Source organism: Equus asinus, chromosome 6 (assembly GCF_041296235.1).
Source record: "Equus asinus isolate D_3611 breed Donkey chromosome 6, EquAss-T2T_v2, whole genome shotgun sequence".
Lineage (NCBI taxonomy): Eukaryota > Metazoa > Chordata > Mammalia > Perissodactyla > Equidae > Equus > Equus asinus.
In genome coordinates this window covers 29,196,341-29,213,682 of record NC_091795.1, presented here as the reverse complement: position 1 = coordinate 29,213,682, position 17,342 = coordinate 29,196,341, and the positions used below count along the sequence as shown (strand labels likewise).

At 39.2% G+C, this 17,342-nt stretch overlaps 1 protein-coding gene across 18 annotated transcripts in view; it reads right to left on the bottom strand.

Annotated features, from left to right (window-relative positions):
* IMMT (inner membrane mitochondrial protein) overlaps window positions 1-17,342 on the bottom strand; it is a 44,678-nt gene that overhangs the window by 7,497 nt on the left and 19,839 nt on the right. For 2 of the 18 annotated variants that reach the window (XM_014852803.3, XM_070511804.1), the window contains exons 4-10: window positions 16,111-16,222; window positions 13,688-13,792; window positions 13,231-13,326; window positions 10,301-10,437; window positions 6,101-6,204; window positions 4,705-4,840; window positions 4,028-4,157 (exon numbers count right to left, since the gene is read on the bottom strand). In XM_014852803.3, the coding sequence (XP_014708289.1) occupies window positions 4,028-4,157; window positions 4,705-4,840; window positions 6,101-6,204; window positions 10,301-10,437; window positions 13,231-13,326; window positions 13,688-13,792; window positions 16,111-16,222 (820 nt within the window). Of the gene's footprint in view, window positions 1-4,007; window positions 4,158-4,704; window positions 4,841-6,076; window positions 6,205-10,300; window positions 10,438-13,222; window positions 13,327-13,687; window positions 13,826-16,110; window positions 16,223-17,342 lie in introns of those variants that run through there. The other 16 variants (XM_014852804.3, XM_070511806.1, XM_014852802.3 and 13 more) reach the window with 13 other exon arrangements.

Below are 17,342 nucleotides of genomic sequence, written 5' to 3'. Positions count from 1 at the left end.
CCTAAAATTTGAAAAGAACATTAAACAATAATATTAGAAAAATAAGAGAGTCATTGATATTAAGGATAGTTTTGGTTTCCAGGGACTCGTCTATTTTTTGCTAAAGCAATCAACTTAGCTTTTACATAGAAACTACAATTCTTGTTTACCCCCCATTTGCATTAGTTCATAGAGTATTTCCCTAAGTCACAGTCCTGACTATTCTTAGTACTAGGCCTCTCCTAACATTTCAAATATTTAAGAAATTAATCTTTCTTCTTTGGAAATTTGAAAACAGTGAATTCATATTAAATTTGTATTTAACCTGTGCAAATTAAACTAAAAACTACGATTGGCTGATTTGACAGTAAGGGAGAAAAAAAATAACATTCTGAGTAGTTGGATGATGCTGACAGCCATGATCACAAGCACCACCGAGCGAGCACCTGACAGGAGAGGGAAACCCCAGCTAGCCTCCTGCCCCTCAGTATGAGCTTCTTAACATCCTGGCAATGCTCCTGAGATTCAACAAGTTCAAAGACAAGTATTTTTCATCCAAAATTGCTCTAAAAGTCAACTACTTAATCTGGTATTTAACCAGAGCAAGGATCTGTCCCAATGTTGCAGGAAAAACTGGCAAAGATGGATAAGGTGAGAGAGAATGTCAGTCTCAACACGGCACATAAATATGGCTATATACACTACTCCATAAGCAATAAAGGAAATGTCCTCTGGAATAGTGACAATCTACAACTTGCACCCCATTCTCCCATCCTGGCAACACTCACATGCATGCTTCCTAATGGCTCCTCCTCCCTTCCCCCATGGTGGTATCTACTATCTGAATCTGGTATTTATCCTTCATTTTGTTATACTTTGCACATGTATGCATCCTTAACCAATATATAGTTTAGTTTTGCATGTTCTTAAGCTTCATGTAAGTGGTATCCTACCCTAGTATTCTTCTGCAACTTTCTGTTTTTCTTAACATTTATGTTTGGGATATGTAGTTCTGGTTCATTCATTTGCACTGCCATATGTGAGGCACATTTAGCTGTTTCTGATTCTTCTGCTCTTAGCACAGTGCTGCTAAACATTTTTATGAGTCTCCCTGAGCACCATGTGAGTTTTCTTGAGCACACACCAGGAGCTGAACTGCTGGACCAGGGAGTGTATACGTATACTGTCAACTTCATATAAGTTATGGTTCAACAAATCAACTGCTAAATGATTACCTCTAAGTTTCTTTCCTAGTCTTCATTTCCAGTGCCGCAGCATACACACTACGCAGCCCCTAGCACTTCGCCCTCAGATTACTCCAGCAGCTTTTAACTAGCTTCCTTGCCCTTGGGCATCCCTCCCTACACCCTCAATCTCGGATAAATTAATTTTCCTCCTTATTACAGTCACATCACTCCTCTTCTCAAAAGCCCAAAAGGGAGTCCTATGCTGCCAATACAAATCAATCAGGCAGAGAACACCGAGGCTAGTGGATGAGAATGAAATCCTGGCTCTATCCTCAACCTTGGGCAAGTTATTTAACCTCTGTGTTTCTCAGTTTTCTCATCTACAAAATGGGCATAATAACAAAACTTACCTCATAGGGCTGTTAGGAACTTTAAATAGGTTAATACATGTGAAATACTTAGGACACAGTGCTAGACATAAATAATGCCCAATAATGTTAGCTATTATTATATGTTTGACACTGCTCAGGTATGGAGAACACAGAAAAAGCATTAGATGAATTATCACCAGGACATTTATAACATAGGGAAATAAGACTAATAAGAGCAAAATAACTGATAACGCAAACCATTACCAATGAGTTTGGTATAGGTCTTGAATGCAGATTTCAGAGGCAGGGATATCTATTGAGGGCTGGGGTAAGCATGGAATAATTCACTATCTCCAGAGACACAAAAGTAATCAGCAACATTGGGAGGAAAACTGTGCTGTGGGCAGGGGTGGAAGGGAAACTTCACCAGATGCCATTTCTACAGGATACTTTCTACATGATACATTTCTGTAATGCCGGATTTCTCAACCTTGGTGCTACTGACATTCTGGGCCAGATAATTTTTCATTGTGAGGGGCTATCCTGTGCAATGTAGGATGTTAAGCAGCATCTCTGGCCTCTACTCACCAGATGCCAATAGCAGCCCTCAACATGCCAATCAAAAATATCTCCAGACATTGCCATATGTCCCCCAGGAAGGCGGGCAGGCAAAAATGCCCTGGGTTGAGAATGACTGCTTCAATGTTTCCATGTTTTACAATGGACATTTTCAAAATCAGCAAAAGACTTTTTAAAAAGTAAAAACGTCAGAGGCTGGCATGAAAAAATTAGGATTCAGCCTAGTGGAAAGACCAAAGACAAATATTTTAGGTGAGAAAATGCAAATTCCTGGAGATGGCACTCATAACTCACTCTGCACAAGCAAAGCCTGTCCTGCCCTTTCAACCTTATTTCATCCAGACTAGACTCCCTACTACCTACCAGTGTCACATTTATGCCAAGGAGCTTACACCTAATGGATAGAGATACACAACAAACACAAAAACCAGTGAAAAAGAATTTCAAAGGGATCAAATAAAGTACTGTGGTGGAGTACTCGTGGAGACGACGGTCAGGGAAGGTCTCTGGGGTAATAACACTAGCTGCGGTTGTAACCCCCATGAAGTCCAGTCCCTGGGAAATTCTCAGGAGGGAAACAGTGCAGATGTGGCTTAACTATAAAGCCTGCTCAAGGCCAGACTGTCCACACTGCCTCTTTGCTAGCTGCTAATCAGATTAAACAACAATGTGCAAACAAGATTCACTGTTCCTGGTCTGAACTTTCTGTGTATATTTCTCCACTTTATCTCTATTATAAATCCTGCTTTTATTTTTTTTTGACAAGAGTCTGATATCTCCCTCTTAATTGAGTCAACTGCATTCAAAACACTAACTAAATGTCTGAGTTATTTTTTGACAGCCTTGACTCTACTTCGCCATTCTACCTTCTGGGCTGGCTATTATGCTTGTAAAATTCCTGCACTGGTTTTTATTTCCTTAGCTCCTTAGACCAGCCATGGTTCCGTGACGCAAGCTTGACACCCTAAGCCCAGGGAGGCCTATAACACGAGTTCCGCAGACGTTCCCTGATGTTGTTTCTAACAGACACTGGCATTTAAATAGTATTTTGATTTTACTGAGTCTGGTAATCTCTGGTTCTTACTACCCTCACAGCACTGCAGGGAAGTGCAACTCCCTGCACTCACACTGCGTCATTGCTTAACCATCAACATTTCCTTCAGGCTGAGCTATTTGCAAGTCAATAGCCACACAGCCGGTTCCTTGTCACTAGAGTCCCTAGGTGAGTTTTCAGCTGCGGTATTGTCACAGAGCAGACATAAAGTGTGCCTTAAGTAATTCATTATGAATATTTTTAAAGTAGCAAAGGTTTTAAAGATTTTTTTTCCCTTTTTCTCCCCAAAGCCCCCTTGGTACATAGTTGTATATTCTTAGCTGTGGGTCCTTCTAATTGTGGCATGTGTGATGCCACCTCAGCACGGCCTGATGAGTGGTGCCACGTCCGCGCCCAGGATTCGGACTGGCGAAACCCTGGGATGCCGAAGCAGAACGCGTAAACCTAACCACTCGGCCATGGGGCCGGCCCCTGAAGTAGCAAAGGTTTTGAATAGTTTTGCATATATGTAACTAATATTCCAATAAATTCAAGGTTATAATGTCGCTCTCACTCACTTGGATTCCAAATTTTTTTTTGAGTAGCAGAGACTAGAATGGAATCATAGATTATGGAATCAAACACTGGCTGAAACTAGTGTCCACCGTGGCTAAAACCATGGGTGTATTGTCACAGGTGTGTCACCTGTCACAGCTGTGACTGAAATAAAATGTTGAAAACACTGTACAGTACACCAAATGAGATATGCACGCCAGAGGGGTTTGGACTAGACGAAGTGGAATTGAAGTGAGTTTAGATTAGTTGTTAAGTTGTTAAAAAATGAAAAAAGAAAAGTACCAACATTCAGTTATACTTACTCATCCCTTTCCACCCAGGCAAGACTTCTGGAGTAATACTGTCCAGCTCTCGTTTAAAGTCATCCCGGGCTTGGACGACCAGCTCATGATACTGAGACACAACCTTAGCCTCCGACTGAGCCGCCTGGACCTGAACAAACACAAGAGGTATGTGGATAAGTGAACAAAGCCTACCATAAACATTCCAAAAATAGAAGCTATGTTCAGTTACTTATTGATGTTTGGTTGTAAATATGTAAACAATAAATCAGGAGAAATCTAAAGCTCAGAAAAAAGAACATAAGCCTTGTCTTGGTTTCCTTCTAATTCTATTCAAATATCACGGACAAGTCCTTTCCCATCTTATTGTGCCCTGTCCTGCTTTCTCTGGGTCACAGAAAACTACTCATACAGATCGCCCAAGTGCAGACAGAAGATCTGCTACAAAATGGAAATTTCCCTAAGTGGTAATAACCATGACCCAAAATGTTATCCATTATAAAAAGTATCAACAATACCGAACAATCCACTTTGTATCCAAGGCAAGTTTTTAAAATTAGTAACAACTAAAATTCTTTGCAGGGGAAAAGGGAGAGAGATGGTAGGAATTTTATTGTTTCCCTAAATTCTTAAAATGCTTTGATTAAAGGACTATATTGACAAACAAAAAATACTTGTCAAAGACCTAAGAAACACACCTTTTGGACCACATTATCCAGATCAACGATCATGCTGTGAAGTTTCCCCTCTGCCGCAGTTATATGAGATTTGGCCCCCGCAATCTCTTCTTTCTTTGCATTTTCAATTATACTTTTCATCTTCTCTAACTCTTCTCTGGAAATCAATAAAACAATACAAAGATTTAGTATTATTCCTTGTCAACGTTATTAAAGAGTTTGAAGTCGATACAATGTATAATTGTTAAAAGTCTATGAAAAAACATAATTTGAAAAAAAGTTACTCAATGCTTTTTCATAGTCAATAGGCAGGGAAGCCTCCTTGCCAACAAGTGAAAACACCATGGTCAGAAGCTAGATTTACCAGAGGGAACCAGAGAAGTAGCAGGGTGTCTAGGAAAAGACACAGGCTTCAGAACCGGGCAGACCTGCACCCAACTCCAGCTCAGCCTCTCCTCTGCTGCATACCCTGGTACAGGGCTTAGGGGTCATTCACAAGAAGTACCTGGCACAGTGCCTGCCACATCGAGAGCACTCAATAAATGGCAGCTTTTGCAAGGATTAGGCTGACTCCCCTGCCAATGAGAAAGAGCTTAAGGAAGGCAAAAGCAAGGGAGGAGGCCAAAGAGCTCACTGAGCAAATAGTTGAGTCCCAGGGAGCCGTCAAAACGCAGAATGTTCCATGGGTCGGACTAACTATGGTCTACCCACCACAAAACACAGACCTCAGAGCCCTGACTCAAGGTCTAGTGATGTACGTGTAACGTCTGAAATCTCCTAAGAGATATGCTGGCTTTATTCGAAGGCGTCTCCTTCTCCATCAGTAATAAATATTTTGTTAAGGAAGACAGCAAAATTTTGAATGAAAATTAATGATTTCACAATGTTGATGAGAACCCGTATTCAAATGTAGGCTTCCATCATGAGTGGTTGATCTGTACTTGGTTTGCTTGCTTGATCCTAGTTTTAGCCAACCTCCAGGAACCAAGGTCGAGGCTGTATAAAACCAGACCTATTATACACTAACTACTCTGGTAGTTAAGGCGAAGAGATTGTGACACACTCTCTAAATTCCGATAAAACTGCTCAAACCATTCCAGAAAAATCTCGAAATTTTGGCAGAATCTCAGTAAATCTGTAGAAATATAGCACCTAAGCAATAATCCAAAGAAAAACTACTTCTCATACAAGACCCTTTATAAAAGTTTCTGACAAATTTATTTTGGCTTAATTATATTTTATTCCCTCTCTCCTTTTTAAACCTGTGTTCCTGACACCAATAATATCAAGTGCAGGTAGAGAGGGGAGGGAAGGATTTTTCTGCCTCCTCCTTCTATACAGACAGTACAAAGAGAACCCAGCCCAAAGAAAGCCACCAGGAGGCCCTAATTACTTGTTAAAGTCCATGAGTAATTACTTGGCTTTGAGAAGGGCATCGGCAGCCTCATCCACTGCCTTTCTGCGTTCCTTCAGCGCACCCTCCACTGTGCGCCACTGAGCTGACTTCTTCTCACCTGTAACCTAAACAGAAGTTACAATTATGTAAACATGAATACTGCTATTATTGTCATAGGACAGGCCAACATGACTAAATGCAGACACAAGTGCCATTAAACTCAAAAGTAAAAATTACATACAGTATTTCTCCAAAGCAGGAACTCTTAATCTGAGCTTCACGGTTAGGCTCAAAGAAGTCCATGAACCACCCCCCGTCAACCTTAACCCCAACCAAAACTGCAAAAGATCGTGTTCTAGTGCATACAAGCATTTTCCAAGGAGAGATGATATTTTTTTTAGATTCTAAAAGCAGAGGGCTGGCCCGGTGGCACAGCAGTTAAGTTCACACGTTCCGCTTCAGTGGCCCGGGGTTCACCAGTTCGGATCCCGGGTGCGGACATGGCACCACTGGTCAAGCCACACTGTGGTAGGCGTCCCACATATAAAGTAGAGGAAGATGGGCACATATGTTAGCTCAGGGCCAGTCTTCCTCAGCAAAAAGAAGAGGACTGGCAGCAGTTAGCTTAGGGCTAATCTTCCTCAAAAAAAAAAAAAGCAGATATGAGCAGAAAAGGTTAATAAGGACAAAAACTTTTCATGAATTATGTCTGTTGATTAAATCATTCTTCAATGAAGCACCAATACTTAACACTTTCTTAACTGCAGGTCTGTCTACCAAAGTCATTGTTTAAGTGATAAGCAGAAAGTTTACACATTTGTAGGGTCTTTCCTCCTCTAAAACATTATCTAAAAAATGACCCTCCATAATTTATAAGGTGAAAATCAACTACCATCAGAAACCTCCACTTAAGCTGAATTTTATAGAATGTGAGTTATATACATAGATGTTATATAAAAAATTGTGTATATATATATATAAAGACTCCCTTGAAAATTCCCTAGGCAGGTCCAGCATGTTTTTGCTCCAGAACTAACTGCTACTTCTACTTCTTCAACTAAGCAGAGTTCGCTCATATTTAGGGGGCACATCCTACCCAAAAAAAAATCAAAACAAACAAAAAAACCCACCTCTAACACTATAATCACACTCAGTGCATCAAGATGCGCACACAATAAGAGGCGCAAGAACCCAGATCACTGAAGCCACAGATGAGTCTGGCTTCTGTCCTCTCCTCATTCTGCATCCTATACACAATGAGTGGAATGCTATCTTGAACTGTCTGAACTATTTAAAATTATTTTTAAATTAACTATTATAAGCGATTTTTTTCTTTCTTTTTTCCAAGTGCAGATAGTTTAAAGTGAGTGTGCTCTGGTACATATGGAGCAAAACCACCTTATGGCATATCCTGAAAGTACACTGTGCTAAGACCCTGGAGATGAACAGGGATATACTAAATTACCCAAGAATAAAAGACTTTTATTTAGGAAAAGAACAACTGAACTGGTTCAGTAATTATATTTCAAATCACCCAAAGAGGGCCACTGCAGGGGTGCTGCGTACCCAGAACACGACTGCCATCTCAGGAAGGGGTTCTGGCCTTGGATGCCCAACTTGTATTTTCCCTTGTTAGAAACACAAGGAGCTCTGCCTCTGCAGCCCAAGGCCTGCTACTTTGGGAGGAGGGCTCAGCAAAAGTCATGACTCTGGTTTGGGTCATTCAGAACTCTCCTTCACAACCAATTCTCCACATTATGTTCTCACTGACGTCTAGCGTGGTCTCCATTTTAAAGGCACGTCTATTATCAATACAGAGTCTAAAGAGCCAGTGGCAGGATTAACCTTGCCACTGGACTACTGTGACAGTGTGAGGAAGCTTCTCAGAAAACCAACTGTCAATGCTTAAAATGAAACTACAAGATTGCAAAGGAACCTGTTTACATTGAAATATGGTCATAAAATATTTTTTTTTTAATTTTCTGAAATACAAACCAGGATCTAGTGGTAGGACTAATAAATACCCTAATTTAGAAGTAGTGACGAGCATAAATGCTATTTCAAGAGATTTCCAAGTACTATAACATGATATGAAAATACTTGTGTTTTCTATTGGTGACAAAGTTATGAATACTGCTCACACTACTATGATTTGTTGCCAATACTCATAACTGAAGGAAAAGGTTTTGAGGCTAGGGAAAATAAAGATGTTTTCCACCCAAGTTCAATAAGCTCCTGAATTCTATCCAAAGAACCTACTCCAGGCTAAGAACCTGTGCTTTTAGAAGAAATATTTGGTACTTTTCTTCTATGTATCTCACTTTTTTTGTTTTTATGTTCTACATAAATTGTTATAAAGTGATAAAGGAAATTAATTTTAAGGTGTGAAAACTGAAGTTGATATTTCAGTGAACTGCCACCTTAGCCATCTTGCAAAATAAAATACATCAAGAAAGGATGCTGGGGGCTAGCCCTGTGGCCTAGTGGTTAAGTTAGGCGTGCTCTGCTTTGGCAGCCCGGGTTCAGTTCCCAGGCATGGACCTACACACACCACTCACTGGCAGCCATTCTGTGGTGAAGACCCACATATAAAATAGAGGAAGACTAGCACAGATGTGAGCTCAGGGCAAATCTTCCTTAAGCAAAAAGTGGAAGACTGGCAACAGATGTTAGCTCAGAGCGAATCTTCCTCAGCAAAAAATTAAAAAATAAATTTAAAAAAAGGATGCTGGTTTGGGCTGTATCAGTATCTTGACACGTATAACAAATTTTCCAAGATTCTATCGCATGCTGTTAGAAAAATCTGATATTATATTGAGACAACTCTTCACAACTAACCCAAATAGACTGATAAATCACGTAAGTGTCAGCGACATATCTGGGGGCCAAAATGTGTCTCCCTTTGTTGAAGGTATTCCTGCTTACAGTGGTCCAAGAAGAAGGCACCCTGTAAAACAGACACCAGATTCTCCAAACACTGCTTTGAGAAAGTAATTCGGTATATATTACAGAGCCCATGTGCACCTGCAGCTTCTTTCACTAGAAGAAACAGAAGCTGGAATCCACATTTAACATTTTGAAACTTGCGTTCACACATTTTTCTGATTACTTTGTAATAACAGCTAATACTCCCTAATCTAGTTAACTGCTGCTATAAGGTGTCCTTTAGTTGTAAAATCTTGATTGCAGTAGATTTCATACTGTCTAATCCACATGTACCACGTATTATGTGTTCACTGAGGAGAGGAAATACCATCTTATGTAGCCATCCACCAAAGTAGCACCATGACAGTTACTGCTTCTAATCAGTGTCCTTCTGAAAGATACCGGTCCACTTGGGTCTGAACCCAACTTCCTGATATCATGCAACTTCCAGTCTTTCCACACCTGATTAACCAGCATATTAAATATTCTCTGTGTGGTTTCCACTTTCCTGACTAAACTCTGAGTGAAATTTAAATTTTTCTCTTGAACTCAGAAAAAGAGAATTTTCTTTAAGTTTTCAAAGATTGTAGTTTCCAGTTGTTTATAAGAGGTCTAATTTTTGTGATGTATGTACATGACTAAAACAATAGGAACTGTGTTTAAATTTTCTAAAAACCACAAAATTATGATGGGAAAGTAACTTTACTGATTATGTAGGATCCTGATCACTAAGATTTACAGTTTATGTATATTATTTTATTATTTAAACAACTTGATATTGATACATTTGTATATAGTGAAAAGCTAAATGAAATTATAAAGGAAATTTATTGAGTCTCATTATCACATTTTTAAATCAATGCAATTACTTTATTCTTTGAAGTGTTCAATGTAAGTTAAATAATCAGCATAAACATTTAAAATAGCTGGTGTTTGAGGGTACAGGGAATCTATTATTTCTTACAACTGAGTGTCAATCTAAAAGTATATAAAAATAAAAAGTTTATTTAAAAAAATGGTTGGTGATTTTAAAGCAAAAAAAAGCAAACAACAAATACATTCAAGCTCTATTAAAATACAAAAGCAAATCTGAACTAATTCTTGTACCATATCACTGTTGTGAAATACAGTACTATATATAAAATTCATTAAAGAGAACATTTAAAGGTTTTTCTTGTTTTATTTATTTAAAAAGACAATTACCCTAGCTTGTCTTCACTTAGCGAGAGAAAGCCCATACCAGGAGGAAGAAATCAGTCTCTTAAATACTGCATATCGAACCATTCTCTGGCTCACCTCAGAATTGTCCATAGCAGCTTTCAGTATGTTGGCGTGTGCGTTGACGGCCTGGACCGCAGCGTTCTGAGCTACAATGGCCTGCTGAGTGATGCCAGCAGTTTGGCTCAGGGCCTCTTCTAAGCTCTTGGCTAGACCTGAAGTAAAAAGAACAGTTAAAAAACAGATCCCTCACCATCAAACGACTTATTTTAAATTTTCCCTCTTCCTCTACTGAGTCTTCCATTGTATTTCCCCCCAAAAAAGTAAAAAACAACAAAAAACATACAGATTTAGAGAATCAAAGTTTGATTTAAAAGTATGATAAAATATTAATTCACTGAATCTGGATTTATGAGGGTTTATTATACTATTTTTACTTTTATGTCTATCTGAATTTTTTCAAAATAAAAAGCGTTTGGGGTTTTTTAAGAAAAAGATTGCTTACAGAAAGCTAGCATATACTTCAAATGGGAGGAACAAAGTTTAGGGTACTATTGCCCCTTTTATCTGTTAGAGACTATAAATTCACATAACCACCAGCATTTTTCATTTTAAATAATGATCATATAGATCCACAGGGTAAAAGACGTGATCATCTTCATCTCAGCAGGAAGAGACACTCAGAGTAAATGATCTGTATCACCAAGATATTAGGAGATAATAGGTAAGAGAGAAAGATAAGCAAGAAAACATGCAAACAAATAAAGAAAAGGTAGCTTAGGAATGACTGTTTTTCCATAAAAGGATTCAGGAAGTAGCAGACACCAGTGTTCAAGAGGTTACCACCTGTAAGATCACATTTTCTATATGTTGCTTCAGAAATCAAAAAGAAATTTTTTTTAAAGCAAGGGATTTTAGATATAATACTAAAATGGAAGAATGATCATTTGAAGAAAGAAAGCCAGTGAGAATATGAAATTATCAGGTATCAGATGACAAAAAAAAGAAAATATATTTGGCAAGTGAGACAAAGACAAAAAGTGATTTTGAGCAAAAGAAGCATAAGCTGGAGATGAACAAATGGAACCTGATGAACCACACCCGGTACATGTGCACCACAGATAAAAGGAAAAAGCTAACAATGAGAAAATACCAAGACATGAGTGTGAGATTCAAGTTCAACTGAAGACAGTGTATATAAAGAGGAGGCTATAAAGCAGGGATATAAAGAGAGAAAGAGGCTAGGGAGGGAACAAGTATGAGTTAATGCTGGAACATCCAAGCGCAAATAACAATAAACCACTGCACAGAAGCCCACAGACCCCAGGAGACTGGGCCACCGGTACATAGTATTTGGATATTAACCCCTTATCATAAACATGGTTTGCAAATATTTTTTTCTGTTCCATGGGTTGCCTTTTCATTTTGTTGATTGTTTCTTTTGCTGTACAGAAGTTTTTTAGTTTGATATAGTACCCCCCCCTTTTTTTTTCTTGTGCTTTGATTCTAGATAAAAATTACACACACACACATTTTTCAAGTAAAGTTTGGGATAAAACTAAGACATGAGAGACAAAATGCTGAAAATTCTCACTTTGCCCAAAATGAAAGCTAAGAAAAAATGGACAAAGAAAAAGGAGCATGAAGAAACATCAGACATCACCATCTTGAATTTACAACTTACTTCAAGGTGTCCATATGCTAAAAGGAGAAAAGTGAAAAGAAAAAATATGAATAAAAGAAAAAGTGACCTTGATTTGAAGTAGTAAGAGAATTCAGGAAAAATTAAGAAGTGGGAAAAAAAGTATAGAAATATTTCATTTATTTAGAAATCAACATTCTCAACCATTAGTAACATTGTTACCAACTCAGAGGAATGAAAAAAAAAACAAAAACAACAAAATCCAAAGTCAAACTAATGCCCTCTTTCTGTCCCTTCGACTATTTACACAATTCTAACAAACATGCCTCCTCAAAGGAGAGTAGAACCAACACATCAGGAAGGAAACAGGAACCACTCAAGGAAGAAAGGCAAACAGAAATTAGTGATGGCAAGTGACAAAAAAAACCCCATAAACAACTGCCATAAAAATTTAAAACACATGGGACTGGCCCCGTGGCCGAGTGGTTAAGTTCACGTGCTCCACTGCAGTGGCCCAGTGTTTCGTTGGTTCGAATCCTGGGCGCGGACATGGCACTGCTCATCAGACCACGCTGAGGCAGCGTCCCACATGCCACAACTAGAAGGACCCACAACGAAGAATATACAGCTGTGTACCGGGGGGCTTTGGGGAGAAAAAGGAAAAAAATAAAATCTTTAAAAAAGAAAAAATTTAAAACACACATCCCTCAATCTAGCAAGACACTACATACCCACTACCTCCAGAAACATCAATATATTGCAGTACAGTACAACACATTATGTTCCATGTGTCTTAAGACACGAAAATACATATTTAGATATCTAATACCTTTTTTAAACCATCAAAAAACTTAACACAAAATTGAAACTTAAAAAAGAATATGCTTTAGTTTGCTGGAAACGAGCAATGTGTGAACATTCTGTCTCCCAAGATCACATAAGGGGGCTACCAGAGCGGGAGCCCAGAGGCTGGGTAATAAACCAGAGTGTGAGCCATTCTGACCTGCACAAATAAATGTGTGAGTTTAACAATTAAGACTTAGGCAAGTTGCCAAAACACAATTTCTGTTCCCCAGAGTATAAAGAATCTTCAGCACTAACCATAATAAAACCAAATGAAGAAAGCACACGTATTTTTTGGAATTTTCACCAACTGTACACTAAGAACCACCGTTGTCGCCTGGACAAGAAAAGTTTAGATAGAAAGAACATAAATGATGAAATAAACGTGGTGAATAGAACAATGCCACTAAAGAAACAAAAAAACACAATTAGCTGATAGAAGTGAAACTGTGCTGATGGCTGAAGAAGAGAGCACCCGACAGAGATGACCCAAAGTACTTAAGAGGCCGTCTGGTTCACATACACTTAAGCTTAACTTGTTCTTGCTTTTCCTGTTGTGCAAGGCGAGCTGCAACTTCTTCGGGTGGTCGCTCTCGTACAGAGGTTGAGGATGCTTCCTCTTGCAGCAAAAGTAAATAAGAGGAAATCAAATTTCAGCACAGAATTTCAACAGCTAACGGGGATATAAAAACACCATCACTTGTATTTGCCAGCTATATCAACAATCTTTTCATGAAAAAGATTCTAAAACTACATCATCACTCAATGATTCCAACATGTAGAAATAAGGGATCAGATCTTAAATCCCTTGTTTTCAAAGATTTGTTCAGACTTTGCAATTTTAACAATTCGCTAAGCAAGTCTGTAGACTTAGAACGAGTATGATTGTGTGCTTACACAGCGTCTAGGGGCTGCCTAGCATTAAATCGTTCTGATGAGCATGTCCTTTACAAAACCACAAATATAAATAATTAAACTACCTGAAGTTGCAGTCTTGGGTTTTCCACCACCAATTTCAGGGTGATCAGTTTTTACAGATTCCTCATGCTGAACCGCAGGGGCTGGGACGGACAGTGTATCACCTGCTGCAGAAATAACTTGAGCTGCCTCTGTAGGTGCTATAAATATACGTTACTCGTGGTATTTATAGATTCCTGGGTTAACCGAGAAACACACAGGAATCTACCACTACTACTATCACCCACTTCACACCTCACTCCTTAATGATAAAACGCATGGGGGCCGGCCCAGTGGCGCAGCAGTTAAGTGCGCACGTTCCGCTTCTTGGCAGCCTGGGGTTTGCCGGTTTGGATCCCAGGTGCGGACATGGCACTACTTGGCACACCATGCTGTGGTAGGCGTCCCACTTGTAAAGTAGAGGAAGATGGGCACGGATGTTAGCTCTGGGCCAGGCTTCCTCAGCAAAAAAGAGGAGGACTGGTAGTAGTCAGCTCAGGGCTAATCTTCCTCAAAAAAAAAAAAGATAAAACGCATGAGCTGCCACTACTCAAAAACACAAATAGATAGGGGCACTGTCCACCACATACACAAACCCACACAAGATGGACAAGGGCTGGGAAAGCACACGAGAAAGGAGTCTTGTCGGCATCTGCCTGCATTTTAACCATCACTATGCTCAGGCAAAGCTTCTAGTAACAGTACTAAATGGTACTAAATCTTAATATATGAGAAGTGGACCTAAGAGATACATACATGGAAAAATAACAACAAAGAAAAAAGAGCCTGTAATGAAGAAGGTAGACAAAAGAAAGTAACTAGAAAATATTTTTTAATTGCTTTGAAGAGTGGTAGAGATGAAAGAGGAGATGTGAGCTAGAACAGGATGACAGTTTTAAACACAAAGAAGAAAAGTTCAGTGAAGATGGTGAATTAGTAAAGAACAGAACTCAGTTAAAACAAATTATTTCACAGACATATTTTTAAAGAAAGAAAGGTTGAAAAAAATCAAGAGCTTGTAAATTATAAATAAAAGTGTTGATGGCAAATAAAATAAAGCCTAGAGGTGGAACAGAGAAAAAAAGCAACAAAACAGAGAAATTCTAAATAAACTGTAGGTCCCATTTACGAGAGAAAGCTGGATTATCACAAAGCCTATTCACTGGTCTCCCTGCTCTGCCCTTGGTCTCTCTCTATTCTCCACAAGAGCCAGTGATCTTATGAAAACAGAAGTCAGATGTCAATCCTCTGGCTCAGAACCCTCCCATCCCACTCCGAATGGAAAGCACAATTCTTATGATGGCCTCCAAGGGCTGCCACAACAGGCTTTCTGCTCCCTCTCTGACCTCATTTGCTACTGTTCTCCTCTCACTCCACTCCAGCTTCCTCTGCTCCTTGCTAGAATATGCCAAGCCTTTGCACTAGCTAATAATCCCTCTGCCAGGGATGCTTCTCCTCAACAGCCTTTGACCTGACTCATTGCCTCATCTCTTTCTAGTCTTTACTCAAAAGACACCTTCCAAGGGGCCGGCCCAGTGGCACAGCAGTTAAGTTCACACGTTTCACTTCCTCGGCCTGGGGTTCACCGGTTCGGATCCCAGGTATGGACCTATGCACCACTTGTCAAGCCATGCTGTGGCCAGCATCCCACATATAAAGGAGAGGAAGATGGGCACGGATAGCTCAGGGCCAGTCTTCCTCAGCAAAAAGAGGAGGATTGGTGGCAGATGTTAGCTCAGGGCTAATCTTCCTCAAAAGAAAAAAAAAAAGAGGACACCTTCCAAGTGAGACTTTCCTTACCTACTCCATTTAAAATTGCAATATTCCCTCCCACACTTACCACTGTCTGACATCCTATACATTTTACTTTGTCTATTTATATATGATTCCCTGCCCTCATCCCACTAAGGAATTATTCCAAGTTGTGTTTGTTTTTACTGTTTTGCTCATTGCTGTAGCCTCAGTGCATAGAAGAAAGCTTGGCACATAGTAGACAATCAATGAATATTTGTTGAATGAAAGTCAAGCGATTTAATCAAAGACAGAAGTGACTAAGGAGAAACTTCAGAGGTTTAAATGTATACTGAACAGGTTAGAGTTAGGTAAGTGCCGTAAATTAGTGTGGGATTATTGATAAATCATGCAGATCAAGACACTTTCATCACTAAGAAAGAAGAGAGGAGAAAGAATTGGTGAAGAGGTAGAAAAAAGAGATGGAAAAAGAGAATAAATCTTAACATCTAAAGAGGAGAAACAGTTAGAAGTCATAACCCTACCCCTAAAAAGAGAGCCAAAAGAATAGATGAGAACACTCCTGCCCCAGGCTGAGAGCCAGGGACCAGGGAGTCCTTCATGGGGAGGGGCCCTCCTCTTGAGCACGGGTACAAAGACTTTAAAACAGTTCATTTAGCTATAATTTTAAAAGAATGATTCCAAACAGAGGTACCTGTTGCTGAAGCTGGAGTGTCTCCCTTTTGTTTTTGGAGTTGTGAGGCAGGCTGTTTAGATTCTTTCATTACTTCTGACACACTAGAGATTTTTAGTGGAGCAGACTGAATCTTGGAAATAAAAAACATTTCACATTTCAGATATAATACCGTTTTTAAAAAGACGTTGTATACAGTAACTTGTATTATTTCAACTGTATTATTTCCAGGCTTTTATTTTTTTTTTAAGATTGGCATCTGAGCTAACATCTGTCGCCAATCTTTTTTCTTTCTTCTTCTTCTCCCCAAAGCCCCCCAGTACATAGTTGTATACTCTAGTTGTGGGTCCTTCTGGTTGTGCTATGTGGGATGCTGCCTCAGTGTGGCCTGACGAGCGGTGCCATGTTGGCGCCCAGAATCCGAACCAGTGAAAGCCCAGGCGGCCAAAGTGGAGTGCACAAACTCAACAATTCAGCCACGGAGCCAGCCCCATTGCAGGCTTTTAATATAAAGTTATCAACACCTCACAACATAATGTATTGTATTAACCATAGTAAGAGAAGCCATCATATTAGAAAAATGCAATCCAAAAATTTCATTCCAAACGACTAGCCCATATTTTAATTGTTAAAAGATTTCTATTAGGGTAACTAATAAAGTACATGATGTTGATCTTCCCCCTAAACGGCATTCCTTTTACATACACAACATTGAGAAGGCTATTTCCATTTGCTTTCTAAATCAAATTATGGTGTCTTCTGTATATGATTCAGTTAGAAATAAATTATTTTTAAAGGCTCTGAGTAAACATGAAAATTCATTTTTTGTTTCTTTAATCTCCAGGATTCATGCAACTGCACACTAAGACATATGATCCAGTTGTGAGTAACACCTGCTTTTCTCTTTCTCAACCACTACATGCCTTAAGTTTAAGGCACGGTTCATTAAGAGGACTGCCAGATGATGGGCCAGAGAAAATTACTGAGGAACAGAAATATTTTCATTTACCACCCATGCTGCCCCATTTTTGGCCAGAACTTGACAGTTGAACCCAAATATCCCTAAGATGACTACTCAAACATAATAGAAATGACTCTGAACTTCGTCACTACCACAAACTAGAAATACATTTTCTTATTAAAACTTTAATATTTTTTTAAATCATGAAATACATGCTCACTACAACAAGCAAAATAATAAAGATAGATCAATGGTTTTAATTTGCCTCTTTATTGCTCCTTTCCCTTCTAGC